General features: G+C 40.5%; 1 protein-coding gene across 1 annotated transcript in view; it reads right to left on the bottom strand.

Annotated features, from left to right (window-relative positions):
- DOCK8 (dedicator of cytokinesis 8) overlaps nt 1–19,677 on the bottom strand; it is a 209,465-nt gene that overhangs the window by 23,403 nt on the left and 166,385 nt on the right. Inside the window, exons 30-40 of the mRNA XM_054583056.1 lie at nt 18,470–18,615; nt 16,470–16,652; nt 15,974–16,103; nt 14,909–14,996; nt 11,087–11,183; nt 9,559–9,693; nt 8,555–8,707; nt 7,356–7,514; nt 6,683–6,783; nt 5,481–5,673; nt 1,127–1,270 (exon numbers count right to left, since the gene is read on the bottom strand). Of these exons, the coding sequence (XP_054439031.1) occupies nt 1,127–1,270; nt 5,481–5,673; nt 6,683–6,783; nt 7,356–7,514; nt 8,555–8,707; nt 9,559–9,693; nt 11,087–11,183; nt 14,909–14,996; nt 15,974–16,103; nt 16,470–16,652; nt 18,470–18,615 (1,529 nt within the window). The remainder of the gene's footprint in view (nt 1–1,126; nt 1,271–5,480; nt 5,674–6,682; nt 6,784–7,355; nt 7,515–8,554; nt 8,708–9,558; nt 9,694–11,086; nt 11,184–14,908; nt 14,997–15,973; nt 16,104–16,469; nt 16,653–18,469; nt 18,616–19,677) is intronic.

Genomic DNA, 19,677 nt, shown 5'->3' with positions numbered 1-19,677 from the left:
TCTGAATCCTGATAAGGAAACCAGGAAAAAAGAAGCAAGGAGATAGTTGAAACAATAATTAAAATACATAGAGATTGATAGGTTGGAAACTTGGAATTGAAAAGTAGGAAAGAAAGGAAAATATAAGAATGAAAACAAAATTGGATCATCTAAATACAGTGAAGTATTAAATATTTATTTGGCTTAAAAGTTGAAGAAGAGGAATATTATTAAAATGAAACTAGACAAGAGACTTTTTCCCTTTCCCTGAATCTCAAGGATTTACTCCAGTGATTTTCAAACAGTTTGTCATTGCAGGTGTGCTGCAAAAATTTTTAAAAAATGCAATACTTGACTATTTAGTCAGGGGCAGAGATCTCTTTTTCCCTTAGACTGTCAAATAAAGAATGACAGCAACCAACACAACAATAGCCATATGGTGTGAACGAATAAAAATTATACCTATTTTTTTTGTCAGATTGGCAAAAAATAGGATGTATTTTTGTTGTACCACAAAATTTTAGTCATTAGTTGTGTGTGCCATGAGATGAAAAAGGTTGAAAAGTGCTGATTTAATCTGTATGTATTTTCTCTTATTCGGAGTGTTTAGACCCAGTCGGGGTTAAGGAGGGGAGTCCCAGCGGTTTCTGCTCCCGCCTTTCTGGGAGCTGGGCCTGGCCTGTGGCGATCCTGAGGATGAGTCAGTCGGTAGGAAGAAAGACACCGCCCATTTATTCCTTCCCTCTCCTCCTAGTAGCACCACTTTAATATTTTCCTCTATGAGAGGGAAGATGAGGCAGTGGAAACATGCCTCATCATTTATTGTGTAACCCTGGGCAAGCCATTTCACCTCTCTGTGGCTTCGTTTCCACCCCTATTAAAAGGAAATACTCCTGGGAAACTGCTGCCCAGCCAATGAGCATGCAGGGAAAACCAGACTGTTGCAGTGATGAAAGGTTTTCTCACCTGCCTCCACAGCTAATGCAATTGTATCCATCAAAGTCCTCCTGGTTGTCCCCTGCCCTGCACACTCCTGCAGGTGTTGTCATGAAGTGGGACTGGCTTGGCCATGAAGGCCACATTCACAGCACCAGGAGTTCAGCCCAAGCATGGAGGCCGGGCTCTGGGACCTGTGGGGGGCACTCACCGTGCTGAACAGCTCAGCTGCCTGCTCCAGGAGGCCCACCAGGCCGCTCTCGGTGAAGTACCTGCCGGAGCACACGCCATCCTCGTCAGGCGACAGGGTGTCTTCAGAGACGGCAGATTCCTCCAGCACATTGGAAGAAATATTCTGAAATAGGTCACAGTACAAGTTCAGAACAGAACAGGGGAACCAGACTCACAAAAGGCACCACAGAAACCCAAACTGTAGGAACGAGAGCCGCACGCAAAGATCTGCAGCAAGCCTGACGCCAGACAGGCCTGTGGTCCCCCAGGGAGAGCCTCTGGCTGCTGTTCGTTCTGAAAGGACATAGGAGCAACTGGTCTTCGAGACCCACAGTTTTCTTTGTTTAATAGCCATTAGGAGATATATAAAGAATTTTACCTCAATGTAAAAATAGTTGAGTTAGTTTAGTGAAACAACCTTAAGGAACATCCAGCTGGGGTCATGGCTTTTAAAAAGCAAAGGCTAAATAATAGTTGACTTGACTCCTTGTTTCATTGGCTGAGTGAACCTCTTACTTTTCAGGGTGTTTTTCTGAAGGATGTTGCTGCTACTGACTTGACATTTAGATGAATAGCCATAATATTATATGCCGGTAGCCAATTGGAATGTCTTCTCTATGGGAATTTCAATGGGAAGATGGTAGCTGTTATTCTCTCCTCACCCCCAAACATTTTGTTACTTCCTACCTACTTTTCCTTTACATAAACTGTGGAGTTTAAAGTCTCTAGCAGAGAACACAGCGACCAAGGCCAGGGCTAGGGTGAACCGCCAAGAAACCCAGGGCAGCGTGGACTCTCAGGGCTGCATAAGCGCTGACCATGAAGTTGCTTGACCTTGAAAATGCTTTCTTAAATTCTATGCCTTATGAGCCTAACTTGCCTCAACCCAGCTCTGGCCCTGGCAGTGACTCTCATATTCTTGACAGGGCAAGCGTCATTTTCGTCAACTTGTCTCACAGCTGTGGAAGAAATGTATATGGAGCACAGAAGAAATGTGAAATCTTTCTAGCTTAAGAAAATGCGAACAGCACACATACCACTCTTTCCTATTCCTGCACTCATGACAGGCATAACTAATCAATTATAGCACTCTTTCCCCTGAGGCTTAGATACAGCCTCAAAAGTCTTCTCAGCATAGTAATCTCGTCAGCCACTATCAATGGACCAGTGTTGGCTTTTAAAGTAAAAACCTGTCTGCCTCCTGGTTTGGCTAGCAGGATCAAGTTGCAATCGAGGAAAAGACAGTTGTTACGGTCCTATTTCTTCACACCCAATATTATAATGTAGTTTTAGGAATATAGGAGGCTCTCAGAATCTTTTGTGGCCAATCTTTCTTCCAAACGTGGTCTCTCTAATAGTGATGTTTCTGAACTGGAGGTAACAGAAAGTCCAAAGATTCATTTGGAAGAATCTAACCCAAAAAACAAATACTAGTAGAACTGTACGCAATTTTCCACATGCAGAGGAACAGATTTGAGATTAAGTAGTTTCATGAGCCGTAGTTATAGGAAAAAGATTCTGGGCAGACTTTCCTGGCTTCAGAATTAGGAGATAAAAGTAACAGCAGTATCTGAGAATGTATTCATTATCTGCATTGGTGGAGTAAATATTGTACTCTGGGGCAGAGAATTTCAGTGATCTCAGTTCCTTGGAATTCAGTGGCCTCGAAGTTATTTTCTTTTCACAGATTTATTATCTCCAGTTTATAATTCTTTCCAAAAAATTCAATTTTATTGGAACAGAACAAGGTTGAAAACTAAAGCACAAAGCATTTAAGAACTCAACATTGAACATCTGTTATTAATGCTGCCAGAATTCTTTCATCCTTCTGTAAAGTAAAGCCTCCTGGGGAACCATCCATAACTCCAGGTGTGGACCTCAACTCTGGCCCAGGCAATCCTGTTTCTCATTTCATTTCTCTGGCCATTATGATTGGTTCAGGCATGAGCACATGATCCCAGCACAACCAATGAGATGCACTGAGACTGTTTCAGCAAGTGCCAGGAAAAAATGAGGCACCTGTCTATTCTCCTATACTTGAGCCTGGGGAGATGTAAGCCTAAATATTTCTCAGTGAGTGTGGGAAACCTGTGAAGAATGAGGTTAACATAACAGAAAGCAAAGACAGGAACTGGTGTTGACACAGGTCTGATGACATTGTTTGGGTCCTTAGGTCCAGTTTGGTAGATGCTACTCCAGGCTCACCACCCTCATGCAAGCTGATAGATTCCATTTTTACCTTCAGTCACTCTGGGTTTGGTGCTTTGTCCCTTGCAAGCATAAATTGCCAAATGGATTTGGTATGTCTCATTTGAGAGAAAAGAGATTTAGCTCCTAAGCAACAACATAATTTGGCTTCTCTTCTGTAGTTAAGAGCACCTAACTCATCATGCTCTGTGTATCATGAAGACTTCACACTTTACAGTTCCTTCTGCCTTCCCTGTCACCTTCCTTGTCCTTCTGAGCTGCCCTTGACCTCCAGGCTGGGTCACATTATAAACACTCACAGCATCTTTATTATAGCCTTTATCATAATTACAACTGAATAAGGGATGAAATAGTTAAATGATGTCACTTTCCCTGGCTAGAATGTAAAGTTCATGAGGACAGAAAAGGTGCTTAATAAATATCATCTAAAAGAATGAATGAATGGATAAAGAAGAAAAAGTAGAGCTATATGCACCCCCATGTAAGGACAATGTGGAGTTTTCTGTAGGTTCTAGAATAACTATTCTATCTCACCTTGGCATGACTCAGTATAAGCAAATCAACCAAATTCTAGGTGAAATTAGAATTGTAAATTTTAATAATTATTAAAGTGATAGATATGAAATAAAATAGAATAATTGGGAAAAAGCATAAAAGAATAATAATAGTTCAGTTAATGAAACGAGAAAATAGGACAATACAATTCAAAGCTAAGTGATAAACCTAAAGATTTTTCTGGGTATTGGAAGACTAGCACTTAAAACATTTACCCTTGATAATAACAAATGGTCAAAATAAACATGACAAAAGAAGCACATACAAAACCGATGGGATATTTTTATGCTTTTTGAATGAGAATTTAATTTTTGGCTTTTGTAACAAATATTTCTGCTCTGAGAATAAACTTTATTTGCTGAGAATAAAAAAATAAAAATTTTTGTTATTGAAAATCATAAGAAAAGAGGAGTTAACAATATGAGGCATTCCCAGCATGGCAGGTGAACAGTATTCTGGGAAATCAGAAGCTCCTGGCTCTACCAGCATCAGATTCAGTGATTTACTTTCTAAGCCTGTGAAAGCTACTTTCAGTTGCCCTCTCTCTGCTTCACACAGCATCACAAAATTGCTTTGAAGACCAATAATGAGAATAAAGCCTTTTATAAAACCAGTCATGCAAATTCAAATGAGAATAATAAAAACACTTGTAAATGACTTTGTGAGTATGGCTTGAAAGGGGCTCAATTACCGTACTTACTATCTCGTTCATGGTTTTAGGGTTGGTCATTCTTACAGATTATGTCTCATAACACTTTTCCCCCTGTAAATACTGTATTAAACTATTTAGTAAAAACAGTCCTAGTGGCTACTTAGCATTATAGACTGAACCAATTTTCAGACCTGGCAAACAAACTCCCTTTGCTAACTATGGGAAATATTCAGCTTATCATAAAAAAAGTATCAATTCAGCCCCCTTTTCCCTTTCTCAAATCAGTTTGGTTCTCCCTTGATTTTTGGATTAGGGAATGGGATACTGCAGAGTTGGGGATTGTAATCCAAGGAATGGTCCATGAGGAAGATCATTTTTCCAATGTTTGGAAAATACTCTCATGGTTAACAAGCCTTTGAGAAAGAGTTTAAATAGCCTTAGAAAAATTGCTCTGTTTCTTTACCTGTGAAGTGGGAGTAATAATAACTTCCCTACCTGCCTGTTTCACTGGTGGGTGGGGAGGTCAAATGAAATCATGGATGTGAAATGTTTGGGAATGTCCAAAGTGCCTATCAACTCTACATTTATTGTAATCAATAATTTAAAAAACAAACCAAGATGATACAGCAATGAGAAGAGGCAAATATAAAACACTAAAGCAGGTTTTCAACCTTGGCACTATTGATGTTTGGGGCCAGATAATTCTTTGAGGTGGAGCTGTCCTAAGCATTGCAATTAGAATGTTTAGCAGCATCCCTAGCTTGTACCTATAAGATGCCAGTAGCAGCTACCCTCCCATCCTCAGTGGTAACACCCAAAAATGTTTCCAGACTTTGTCAAATGCCTTCTAGACTGCGGGGCAAAACTGTCCCCAGTTGAGAACCACTGCTCTAAAGGAAAATTGGAATTTGTCCCCCACCTGGAAGCTGACACTGCCCACGGGCAGGTAGCTATGATCCTCCAGCATGCTCAGGTATTCAGCCACTAAGGCAGCTGCGTGCACCAGGCACATGGCAGCCTCCGTGTAGCACTTCTTCTTGGTGTGTTTCTCTGCCATGTTCTGGAGCCAGGTCAGCCTCAGATCCGGAGATGTCTGGTAACTCTTGGCAATTCTGAGGACAGAGTGAGAGAGTTTGAAGGACAACTGGTTAATGACACTGCTTTTCTACTGTGTGTGACCATTTTGCTTTTCTTAGAATTTTTTCCCCAAGAGTGTTGCCTACACATTCAGAATACAAGAGAAAAGGCCAGCACTTATGAGTCCAGCTGTTTTCATTCCATGTGTAAGGTGTCCTGGACTATAAGAAATAACATTTAATTAAAGCTTTAGCGGGGGGGAGCAGGAAGACCTAATAAAATGACATCTATTTTATTTTATTTATTTTTAAAAAGATTTTATTTATTTGTTTTTTTAGAGAAAGGGTAAGGGAGGGAGAAAGAGGAGAGAAACAATAATGTGTGAGAGAAACATCGACTGGTTGCATCTTGCATGCCTCCAACTGGGGACCTGGCCTGCAACCCAGGCATGTGCCCCCAACCAGGAACTGGACAGGAGACTTTCTAGTTCACAGGCTGGTGCTCAATTCACTGAGCCACACAAGCCAGGGCAAATGACACCTATTTTAATGGATCTCTAGCATTTTTCTTCCTTTTCTTCCCTTTTTCTCAAAATAACAAGACATAAAAGTACTACCATTTTTATATCATATCAGAATAATTTGCTTCTGTAGTTTCTCCTGAAGAAGGGCTGCAAGGCAACATTTTAAACTATAGAGTAAAATATGATTTTTAAATAAAACTATACATGGATGTTTTAATAGAATAGTAAAAACATCATATAGGAAGTAACAGTCGATAGCACTTTTTTCTCACTCTATGGTAAGTAGAAGATAGCGTTATAAAATAGATATCTTACTTTAAATTAGGGAGACTTTCTAATAACTTGTACATGAATTAATTCACTCTGAATGATTAATTTCTACCAATTTCTATATACAGCTATGGCTGTCATCCAAAACAGTGTGTCCAAACAGCTGGTGATAATTACATTAATAAGAACTCCACAGTGACAAACCCTAGACCCACAAATGATCCCCCCTTGATTTTATCAGAGAAGCTTACCTGTACATGAGGTCCATAAGCATCTCAGGGTCTTCCTGAAACTCCCTCATTTTCACCGTGTCATATAAGATGCTATTCAGATTGCAGAGCAGCTCTTCTACCTGCAAAAAGGTGAGTGTACAACCCCCTGATAATCTTTACTTTGTATGTAGTCCAGGGCAATGAGTTAGGATCACACTGAAAGTGCAAGGGGCAGCCAGGAGCAGAGTCAAGGTTGCGCGTGGAAAGGAGTCTAGGCAGGATCCTTCATGTTTGCAGGTCCAGGTGCTTCTGAGGCCCAGATGTGAACTGGCCCTTAGCATCCAGGAATTAGCCCTGAATCCTTAATACTATTTTCCCTCTCGATTACCATTTAAAAAAAAAATTCTTCTGAACTAGTTCCAGTTATTTGCCACTTGAAAAGCCCTAAACTGTAATCTGGAACATCAGGGCTTTTTATACCAAGTAGGAGGCAGCTTAGGACTTCAGCTTAGGTTCCACATTATTTGTGTGTATGGGTGTGTAAGATAAAATAATGTATATGTGTATATAAGTATATAATATTTATATATATAACTATATTGTGGTATGTGAATATAGGCATGTGTACACACACACATAAACACACACACACACATTTATTATTGGTTAATCCCCAGCCCATACATGAGACAAGGTGTGCTTCTCAGTCTACCTGGCTGGGGAAAAGTGTCCTCTGCATGGCCTTGTCCTCTTCTGCATAGGCCAAAATCGTCCTCAAGGATTTTCTCAGGTGCTCCTCATTAAAGTCTGGTGCTTTCCCCACCAGAGATGCCAGAGACATGGTTACTTGCATCTTCACTCTTGCAAAGTTCTGCATTAGGAAAAAGAAAAGAAGGAACAAATAAGAGGCACTCAGCTAGTAGGTAACTGAAGGCAGTAGAGCCAGACACCAGTAACTCTCCAATGTTTCTTTCACACAGTTTCAATCATCTCCTTTTCTCTCAATGAAATGTGAGGCGTACTTTAAGACTCATATTGTTTAAATGGTTTAAAAGGATATTGCCCTGACATAAACCTGTCAGCTCCCTTTAAATTTTCACTGGGGCCTGGGCAGCCTCCATGCTGCCAAACGAGATGTTTCCTACAAAGTTGGGTCCCAGGATGTCTCCTTTTGTGCCAAGACTTTTCTGCTTGGAACTTTGATTAAATTGCAAAGAGGAACAGGATCTCCATGGCCAGGACTTCTGAGATTCTGGGCTCTGGGTAGGCAGTGACTTTCTGTTCCTCCTTTCCTTCCAGGCCCATGTAAAAATATGACTATTCTAAAAGTCCCTTTGAAATAGTTATGCCTAATACATTCTGAGAATGCTGCCTTTCTCCCATGGGCCAATTTATCTTTTAATATCACTTCGGCATGCTCATGAACATGGCCACAAATGTAAATTCTAAAGGAACATACCAATATCTAGACAAGCTACAGCAAAAGTTGGGTCTTTGCAATAAAACAACTCCAAAGGCTCCTAAGCTTCAATGAAAACTCAAGTATAGATGATAGTAATCATCTTCTACAGGTCATTATGGAACATGCTAATCAAAATTTATCAATAGGACAAACTCTTTGGAATTCTTAACCTGCCTGTTGCATTTTTTCTCTACAGATGATGACTTTTAATCTCCATATATTCATTCATTTTTTAAATTGAAACATGCATGTGTGAACCATTACATTCATCAGTCTTGATGTTTACTTTTGGATGCAAATTCAGACAAAGACTGCTATCCATCTCCATATTAGATGGTTTCTTTATGCAGGAAGAAGTAAATTGTAATCCTGCAAACTTTTCCTCAACCAATGCTTTGCGTTGACTTTCTCCATTGAATGTGGGTCACCCAGCTAGTCTGAGCTCTTACACTGGTGGCTCCAAAGCTGAATCTCATGAGGAGGTAGAGGGTGGCACAGGCTTGGCTCCGGGTGACGTCCATGCTGCTGCTGCAGTGGTGCAGCACACGCTGACACAGGTCCGCACACTGCTCCACCTCCTCCTCAAACAGCAAGTCGCCGAACTAGGAGAGACATAAGGGGCTATTAGGTATTGCTGGCACTTTCATATGCTTTCTGGATGCTTGTCTAAATATGCAAATGTCTGCTTGGACAAGCAAAAAGCCCAGAAGAATTAAAGCATTGCTCCATAAAGATAATGAGCTATGTGAGTCAGAAGATGGATTGGAGTAATGGAGTTGACTTAAGATTTAATTATGAACCGCACAACGAAGAATAGGGCTACATAATTAATTGCTTTGTTAGCCAGGCTGCATTCACTGGCAAAGTCATAACTCTGAGGGAATTATCCTGACTTACTGGATTCCTTAAAAACTATTGGTAACTAAGAGAAAATGATCCTGCTCAGGAAGAGCAGAATTTCATTTTCAAAAAGGAAAGATCCCATGTAGAAGGCACCAGCTGAGATTTGCAATACAGGGGGAGAATGTGAACGGCCTTAAACCGTTTTACTTAAGGAGTATCTATATTCAGGCTATGAAAAAGAGAAATTTATTTCTAAACTTTCTGTCATTTTATGACAAACATTTTTGTAAGACTTATTAATGGGTATCATGCATAGGACTTCAATCTCACTAGATAAAGTACTAAAGACAAAGAGTGAAAGGCAAAGTTGCTCAATGAACTTTTGCTCTGATGTCTCTGGTGAGCTGCCATTCCAAAGTTCTGTAGTTCAGCCCACATTTCAAGTGTGAGAGCCCTGCTTTTCCTTTCCATGGTGCATCTGCTTTCTTTTTTAGTGAGACTTAAGACCTTTACCGTGGCATCAACTGAGTGCTCTGTGGGGAGATGTATGAAGCTAGACTAGAACCTTAACTCTTAATTAAGAGTAAGAAAATAAGCAATGTGTGTTTACCTTGGCAATGAGAGCACGGAGTGTTGCAAAGCAGTGAGTCAGGTAGGTGGTGCTCTGATCACAGCTCAGAGAATTCACCAGGACCCTGAGAACACCTCCAAGCAGGCTGTCTTTACAGTCCAAAGCTGAGGTTGCCTGGGGAAACAGAAGAACAGCATCACTGAATCTCTGAGTCGTGCCAGTGGACTGAGGGGTGAAGGCACAAGTAGACACTTTTGACAATTAGCACAGGGATGCCGAAGTCCCATTTCTCTCAATCTGAGATCATAAGGGTTTCGTAAAGTACCACCCATATCCGTTACCATGAAAACTGAAGACCTATTTCCAAATGATTTTATTCCCAACCTCCCAATTGATTTGGGATTTATGCCTAATTCTGGGGTGTTAAGCTAAGTTACAAGGCACATCTCTCCCCATCCTGGGCAAAAGCTTTTGGAATGTTCTTTCTTTGTATACAAGGCACAGCTTTTCTTTGAGCTTCAAAACACAACTGTGGGCTTCCCAGTACAATAGGGGCTGCTTGGTGGCAATGATGTCTATAAATACGACCTTGTTTATTAGCTACGGTAAGATGTAAACCACCAAAGATAATGACACGTTTCAGTTTTCTTTGAAAATTGCAAAATACATGTTGAGGACTGGCATTAAGTACATACCACTCAAAGCTGTATTATATAAAGATATAATCAATGTGATACCAAGCATTTAAGTTATCAAAGATACCACATATTTTTAATCTTTGTTTTTATATAATGATTACCTTGATTTTAGACAACTTAAAAGTCAGATACCTAAAGTGCCACTGTGTTTCAAGAATTTTTCTTCTTCTAGCCTCCCAAAATGAATACTGGATCTACTCTAATGATTTCTCATTGGGAACATATAAAGGACTCATTTTTCAAATTAACTAAAATCAAAGATAGCCCAGATGTCTTGGTAATTTTGGGAAACATTCACTTAGAAGATGAAATTAACATGATGACTTATATTACTATTCCCAGTGATGCTAAACTTTTCTACAGCAGGGATAGCAAATTCATGGCACAAATGACTTTCCTTCACTAATGTGTGTCCAAAACAGACACATTCTTTTTTGCATCTAATCCAGTCATAATCGTAGTTCCTATACCAGGCATCAACCATAGCTCGACTGGAGTTGACCCCCCAAAAACAAACAAACAAGCAAACAAACAAAAATACCCTAGCTACCATCCTTTTTCTAGATACTGAATGAGAAGCCCACCATCACATTGTAAACTCGATACACTCAGGCAGATTTAATGACAAGGGTCCAGTTTATAGAGCATCTAACTCATTCCAAGTGAACAGCAAATCAAAAAAGTCTGAAGAATGTTCATTATCTCTGGAATTTGTAATTTGGACACTTGTAAACTGCCTAAATTCATTTCTTTTTAAAAAGGCATTTAGAGATCATGTTTATTTCTTCTGCGAGTTTCTCTAAAGAATTCTTTATTAAATTTCAGTAAATATACTCATGCTGAATAGATCAGGTGTTTATTTTCCTCACCTGGATAATGTTTTCCTGCATGTCCAGTATGATTAAATTTGCTTCTGTAGCTAGATTGCCACTGATCAAGGCTTCTTGATCTAACTCCGCCTTTGTCCTAAGAAATTAAAAAAGAGGTCAAATTAAAGCACATCTCAAACCTGGCAATATCCCAATGATAGCAGTCTATGCAACAAGTCATAAAGAAATCTTCTAAATAGCCAATCTTGGAGTGAATACAAAGCAAGCTGGCTAATGGTAACTAAGGAGTGCAGGGTGCTTTTTGGGATTAGTGTCAGGTTAAAAAAGATTTTCTAGGTAGAGTCTTGAAACCATTCTCATCCCCACTATTACAAATAATGATGACAATTACAGAAATAACAAGATGGACAGAAAGGCAATTATTGGTTGCTACAAGCAATTATGCTAGCCAATCATGCTGCTGTATAAAGCCTCAGGCCATTCCTACATTTCATACTTAACAACCATCTCCAGATCTGAGCCTCTGCAACTGGAGGGCGTGAGACTGAGTGTGATATGAATTTGGCAAACAACGATGCTGCTGGATTAGGAAAGAGTGATGCTTCAGAACTGGGCCGGGAACGAGTCAGTGTCTTGACTTCCCAGAGGCTGCCTTGGGATTGCACAGCCAAGTGTGGGGCTTTTGTCCTTTTCCAATGGGAAGTGAGATTGCATTCCTGTGGGGTGGACCATCCAATATCCTACTGGATGTTCATGACTGGTTATTACCCACGAGGGAATGGGAAATTGACTGGTGCTCCTTATCTACTAGGTTTAATTTTGAGGACTCTGAACATTTTAGGCACTAGTTCATCCATTCTTATAAAATCCAAGTGAAGCTCAGAAGGGATATCATCAAAATTTAGTTGCCAGGAAAGGGAAGTGTAAAGAATTGACTTTCCCAAGGTGCCCCAGTGGCCAAATTTTTAGCACAGGGGTTGGGGTGTCAGGATGTGAGCTCCAAAGTCTTGGACCCAATCACTAGCTGCTCTTGAGATCCCTTCACCGAACAGAGGGGGCAGTGCCGACGTTCATGCCATTGGGACCTCAGAATAAATATTTCCCTTAGTTTTAAATGTTTTCCCGTTTAGTATAGGCTCTTTGGTCCCAAGTTGCATTACATTTTTTTCTCATTCTCCAATTGATGATATTTGTAGAAAATAAGTAAAATATAAAAGCTAAAATAATTGTTATTAATTTACTGATAGGTTTAGATTTAGAGCAACACTATCCAACAGGAACAGAATGGGGACCACATATGTAATTTTCTAGTTTGTAGGAGCCACATTAAAATAAGCAAAAAGACTTAGGTGAAATTAATTGTGATGTATTTTATTTAACTCAATATCAAAAATATTGTCAATGTGTAACCACTACAAAAATTACTGGATGAGATAGTTTACATCCTTTGGTTTCTACTAAGTCTTCAAAATCTGGTGTGTACTTTTCCCTTATACTACTGCTGTGGCTACTATATCAGATGGTGCAGGTCTAGGGTATCTGAATTTGTTTTTTTTCCCCAAATTTTTTTATTATGGTAGAATACACATAACATAAAAATTTACCATATTAACCATTTTTAGGTGTATAGTTTGATTGTATTAAGTACATTCATATAGTTGTGCAACCATTACCACTGTTGATCTGGTTTTTAAAAAGCCTATGAATTATTCCTTTAAAATAGTGGTTTTCAAATTTGACTGCACAATAGAATCACCTGGGGAATTTCACCAAGTACTGATTGCTGGGTCCCACTGCCAGAGATTCTGAATTAAATGGCCTTGGGTACATTGGGCACTGGAAGTTATAAAAGCTCCCGGGTGGTTCTAACATACAGCCCAGGTTGAAAGTTACTGCTCGAAAAGGAACAGAGCCAAAATGACTGAAAAGTGACCAGAAAGAAAATGGTGCAAGGCACCACTATCATAATTACAAAAAGTTTTCCAAAAAAATTTTCTAAATCAAGCAGCTTTATTTTACTATGGTTTCTTTAAAAAAAGGAAGAAGGAAGGGAAAAGCAATATATATATAAAGGCACCAGCCTTGAAGATCTGCAGAGGTGAACCATTAGCTCTGACAGTGAGCAGTCCACCAGGTAGTTCAGGGCTGAGAACTGACCTACAGAGAAATGGAAGATCCTGCATGGAAAGGCTCAATATGGTGTAGTTTCTGCAAGCAACAGGGAAAGGTTTCCCAAAACATCAATTTACATTGTCCCAACAAAACACACCTTGTTAAGCTCGTCTTTTAATCTCACAGAGTAGATTTCCTAATCACCTGAGCAGTTCTGTATCACTACTGCATGCATGATTAAAATATTTTTTTAAAAGATTTTATTTATTTATTTTTGAGAGTGGAGAAGGGAATGAGAAAGAGAGGGAGAGAATTGTTGTTAGAAACATCGATGGGTTGCCTCTTGCATGCACCAGGGATCAAATCCACAAACCAGGCATGTGCCCTGATTGAGAATCTAACCAATGCCCAATCAACTGAGTCACACTGGTTAGAGGTAAAAAAAACTTGTTGTTGTTGTTGTTGTTGTTGTTCATTGCCTGATCTACAACTTATGGACTCTTAGAACCAAATATAAATCAGGTTAGGAGACGTAGAGCAAGAATAAAATACCCAAAGCAAATGGATGTCATTAATAAGACTGATAACTGGGCTTTCCAAGTAACATCTATAATAAAAATGTGTTTATCTCTTTAATGTTTTAAAATAAATTAGGTCGCCAAGAGTCTTATAAGTAGATCAGAATGATGCATTCTGTGGCAACGACAAAGATAGTAACTGATACTTATTTATAAAATAGCATTGATATGCAAGTCTGCCCCCCTCCACTCCCTTGCGATGGGTGCTTCACACACTCTGGGGATACTCTTCCTACGCCTTGCCAAGTGTGTGGTGAGAGGTACCTTTAGCTGTGCAATGCTTTGCTCAGTAAACCCTGGGATTCATTAGGCTACCTGCTGCTAAGGCGAATAGCAGACATGTGCTATATATTCAACATATTTAGTTTTATGCCCTCATATATCCAGATTATTGCATATATATATATATCGCCCATATATTTCAATCCAAGCAAGATTTGTCTTCTTTCATGTATTTATAATTTTTTCTGATAATATGCATAATAATACATCCATTGTAGGAAATATAGCAAAGCATAAAGGAAAAAAAAAGGTCAATTACTTAAAACAGAAAACCACCCAAAGAAAACCAATGTTAGCATTTTGGTAAATTCCCTTCTAGTATTTTAAAAATGTATTTCCTATATATAGTTAGAGATTTAAGATTCTACTCTAAAATCAAGCATCTATTCTGCTTTTCTTTACTTAACTACATCCTAAGCATTTCCTGTGTCATTAAAATGATTTCAAAACACTTTAATGCCAACCTAATATTTTCCTATATATTTCCCTATTCTTGAGCACTTAGAATGTTTCCGATTTTTAAAAATAATTTTATGTGACTCTGATACAAATATCTGTCAATAAATGTCTGTGCACAATTCTGGAGAGGAAATGTAAGCTGACATTACGTGATCTTGGGCACCCTGTGCTGTCCTCATTGGCAGCTTTGGTTAAGCTACCTGAGATTGTTAAATATTTGTTTTCTTTAAATGTTTATCAATATGATAAATGCTGAAGAGCTGGAAATCATAACTCATACCTTTGATTATACCAAGTCCCTGGATGAACTGAATTTACATAGATTATGATTTATTTTCTTACCCTTGGGAGGAAGTAGTAATACAAGTAGCCTGGGATAAATAGTTTGGAACTTTAGGTAAAAGTAGCAGAAAGTTGCTGAGTGACTCACTTATCTAGCTTCTCATTAGCTTGCCGCCAATGTGTCTGCTCCTTCTTCCATCTCAAGTTTTCACTTAGGCATGAGAATCGGTCATTCCCTAGGAGTTCAGAAATGCATGATAGGAATTTGATTAGCATGAAACACTCCAAGATAACCAGAAGTTCTGTAACAAAGTCAACTAAGAGGACTCAGCACCACTTCTCTGGCTAATTAGAATCCATGCTGGATGCTGGTAGGCAACAAAGCCCCTGTCCATGACTGCGCCGGCTTGCTCTTTGACTGATAAACTAGAGCTTGAGAAGAACGCCTGCCTTTCTGGGGTGTCGGTGAGCATGTTTCTCATGAACACAGGGTTCCAGTGAGACTCTGGAGGTTCTTACTGAGTTACTAAAAAGGACAAGGTGGCTGTCAAATGAAGATGCCCAGCCACCCCAAAAAAGCTGAGCTCCTTTCAAGTTCCCGACCTTTGTGTCCCACTGCATCGGATGAGCTGTCACTGTTTTACTTTAAGCACAGTAAATAAGACTGAGGGTACCTGAGCACTTCACTGTATTCTAGCCCAGTGAGCTTGGCCTCTCTGGGATCATTCCTGGTATAGGGGGGGTCTCTGGAGGACCAGAACACTCTGAGAGCACTGGGGAGGTTTGTTCCATTCTCATAGCGCCCTGACTGATTTAGGGAGATGGTCTTCCCCAAACACTGGATAGAACTGACCATGTTCCATGAAGACAAGTCAAATATCCTGTGGAGAGGCTTCGGCCCTGAGAGAGACATCATTTGTCGCATACTTTGACTCTCATTCTTGGATGTCATCTTTTACCATGGACAAGTTTTAAACAGAAGACACAACTGGGGACATTTCTGGGGTTCCTGTGACCTCAGGAAATCAGCCCTTCCTTAGAGGCACAGGGCCAACATTACACACGCCATGCACAGAATCCCAGAACCTGCTGGTCACTATTCCCATAACACCTTAAGACAGTGACAGTGTCTCCTCATGTTGGGAGGACATTCCTTCCCACAGAAGGTGCAGAACTCTCTGAGAGAAAGCAGAGAAGGGCAGCTCCAACGTACCTGGGACCCGGCGCCTCATCATCTCCCCTCTGGCCCCTTCGCCACGGAGCAAAGCCTCTTCCAGCCTGGCCTTGACATCCCTCGACTTCTGCAGGACTTGGGTGCTGACTTTGTCAGAACTTGGCTTTCCCTGCACAGGACAGAGGGAGAAGGACATTTAGTTTGGTGAAATCTATGTCCATGGGGAGAATCCTCAAAACAGTGCACTCCAAGGTGATATCGGCCACTTTGGACATGTGCTACACAGAGACACTGTTTTGGGGGATCCCATGGCTAAAATCCTGTTAATAAGAAGGGATTTCTCTCTGTAGAAGGCAGGGGTTTTTTCCCTGTGGAATCTACGTAGGTTATAGATATGCAAATAGGCTATGCATTTTAATGAAGAAATAAGAAAAATTACTGATGCCTCCATTGCCCGAAGAAGGGGGGCAGTGACAAGACAGGATGGAACTGGGGAGATGAGAGTGAGTCTAAAACTGAGCCATCCCACACCTACCTTGTACTCAAAGCACGAGACACAGATGAAAAGGAGATCTAAAATCCTGTTGAGCTGCATCGAGGGCAGGTCAGCGATCCACTTCCTAATGAGGCTCTGGTCTGCATTTTTCATGATCCAGAGGAAGCAAATCATGAGGTTTCGGGTCGTGTCGGCATTTAGCATGTTGCAATGCTTGTAGGGCTGGAAGCAGGCAGATGGGGAGATAAATGCAGGGGAAAAAGTTGAGCGGCAGAAACATTGAAAGTTTTAAGAGATGTTAATCTCTCAGAACACTGGAACTGTACTTCTAACTTGGCTGGGGTCTCCAGGCACTTGGCCTTTTCCCTGGTAGGGGAGGTCATGTTCTTTGAGCTGAGCTGCCCAGCCAAAGGGCTCACCTGGGGCAATATTTGAGCTAGGCTTTTAGCAACAGAACATTGGGCACTCTCTCTCAGGAGCACTGTGGTGTGGTGGTCCACCCTGGACCTTGACACCCCCCCGCAATCTCAGTGATGACAAGGAGCTCTCATGCTGCTAAGATCTTCAAATATTTCTCCTTTTCGTCTGGACAGGAGACCACTTAAAGTGGAGTCTTATAGCAGAGAGCCAGCCTGGCTAGGTTCCAGAAATACCCTAACTATAAGGCGACTTTAACCATAATTTACATTTTCCTGGGTGTGTGGGGATTCAAGCTATTTGCTTTAATACACTGGCCTGGAGAGTTCATTTTAGAGTGCTGGGCACACTCTCTGCTACTTATCATATCAACACAAAGAACAATATGTGGCTGCACCCTTGGTTCATATGATGTAGCTAATATCCAGTAGAACAGGGTAGTGAATTTGCAATGAGGTAATTGTGAGCATGTGAAGGAAATGTTGGTCTTGATAAGAATGATAGGGCTTATGATGCTACCTTAACTTCAGTTTTTCTGAGTATGGTGATAAGAAGATAGGAAATCTTTTGATATAACTTCACAGGGAACATCTTCCAATAGAAGCGGCTTAGGGCATTTGGCATTTGCCCTTAGATCAAATAGCATTGTCAAAGGCATACAGCACTTCAAGCAGCTAACTTTGCTACAACGGATATTAGAAATGTGGAGGAAGTCACAAAACACAATATTTTCCAAACTATAGGATGAGTGATGTCAACTCTCAAAAGTCTTTTTCTTACCTCCCAGCCCTCCAACTCTCATGGGGGATTCCTGGAGACGGAGGGGCGGGGGGTGACTGAATGATGGAGGAAAGAGAACAAGGTCATCTTGCAAAGACGAGTGAAGTTTAGATGCTGCCTTCCTAGGAGAGAACTGAGTTGAGTCCTCCGCAGATACACCCCACATTGGAATGCTCAGTTAAATTAGCTGGAGGATGCAGAGCTGACTTGACAAAGGAATGGTTGGAGATCATCAAGGAACACAGAGAGATCTCTGTTCCTCAAGTGAATCAGAGGTTTTATTACAGGAAGAGCCCCTCTTTAAACCCAAAGTCTGTGCATAAGGACAGAGACAAATAACTCTGCTTGTAGTCTCTGGGAACCTAGAGCAGCTGAAGTCCTTTGCTTAAGAAGTGCTCTATCAAGTAACCTTCAGGTTTTTTTTTTTTTTTTTTTTTTTGGAGGAAAACATAGTGTGAATAATAAAAACACAGAATAAACATGGGTTAAGCCTCCCACCTGAGGGAGCCTTACTTTGATCCTCTGCAATAATCTCAGATTTCCCAAGTTCACCTCTTCCCTGGTTTTCTGAGCCTTGAACTTGGCACTGCTGAGACTGTCTGAATTTGATCTGTGATTTCCTGCTGTGGCCAGCATCTTGGCTGACCGTGAGTAGCCTCATCTGCACCATTTCCCTGTATCGCTGCCAGCCTCATGGTGGCTCCTTCCAGGATCGAGCAGTAAAGCAGAAATCTCACTGCCTACTCTATGGTGGGTTCTGGTAGGTGAATATAAGAATGAGCCCATCAGAAGATGGGAAAAGGCACAAAATGAAAAATAAACTAGAGAAATGTGCAACATACCAAGGAAGACAGCATTGCTCCATTTGTCTTCAAATTAAAATGATTCCCAGCGATGGCCAGTGCCACATTCTGGTTAATTGCACTGATCCCTTCTTCTTCTTCATTCGAACTATTGGGGCGATTTTTCCCACCACGGGCATCTGCAGCTGCAATTCAATCATCATTGGTCTCATCAATGCAGTCGTGGTCCTTGCTCTTTACCCAAAGGAATTTAAAACTTATGATCACACAAACACCTGCATTCAGGTGTTTATAGCAGCTTCATTAGTAATTGCCAAAACTTTAAATCAACCAAGATGTTCTTTAGCAGGTGAGTGGATGAAAAAACTCTGGTACATCCATACAATGAAACACTATTAGTGCTAAAAAGAAATGAGCTAGCAAGCCATGAAAAGATATGGAAGAACCGTAAGTGCGTACTGCCATGTGAATGAAGCCATTCTGAAAGGCTACATACTATACAGTATCAGATTATATGGCATTCTGGGAAAGGCAAAACTATGGAGACAATAAAGGTTCAATGGCTGCCAGGGGTTAGGGGAAAGGGAGGGATGAATATGCAGAGCCCAGAGGAGTTTGGGGGCAGAGAAACTCTTTATGACACTACAGAATGTGCACCCTTAGAATGTGTACCGAGGGGGAACTCTAATGTAAACTATGCACTTTAGGTGATAACAGTTTGTCAGTGGAGTTTATCAATCGTAAGAAACCTACCATTCTGGTGGGGGTGCTGCTACTGGGGGAGGCCAGCCGTATGTGGGGGCAGGAGGTTCAGGTAGGGGCAACCTCTACACTTTCCCCTCAGTTTTGCTGTAAACTGAAAACTGATTTAAATATTTAAGTCTTATGGAAAAAAAATACAATAAAAAAATAAAAGCAGTGATTCTCAAAAACACCCAAAATTTAAATCTTAAAAAAAATCTTCGGTAATGCCCAGCCAAAGATGGTGATTTCCTATGTCCTCTACTCACTACCCAATGTGTAACGGCTCCTTATCAGTCCTAAAGCCAGCACAGTAAATTTAAATCTGATGTTTAGCATTATTTATCTGTTACTATATATAGGGAAAAGCAGGCTAATAGAGAAGACAAAATGTCTAGTACAAGACTGTGCTAGAAATTAATTTTTCAAGTTGTGAAGATAAAAATCTCAAAGCTTTCATAACTTTCCTAAAATATTTTAAAGCTTTATTCACATATTTTAAATAA

The sequence above is a fragment of the Pteronotus mesoamericanus genome, unplaced genomic scaffold (assembly GCF_021234165.1).
Source record: "Pteronotus mesoamericanus isolate MK-2021 breed Mesoamerican mustached bat unplaced genomic scaffold, CSHL_Meso_final contig_73, whole genome shotgun sequence".
NCBI lineage: Eukaryota > Metazoa > Chordata > Mammalia > Chiroptera > Mormoopidae > Pteronotus > Pteronotus mesoamericanus.
The sequence above is the reverse complement of the archived record's forward strand: the minus strand, read 5'-3'. Positions and strand labels throughout refer to the sequence as shown.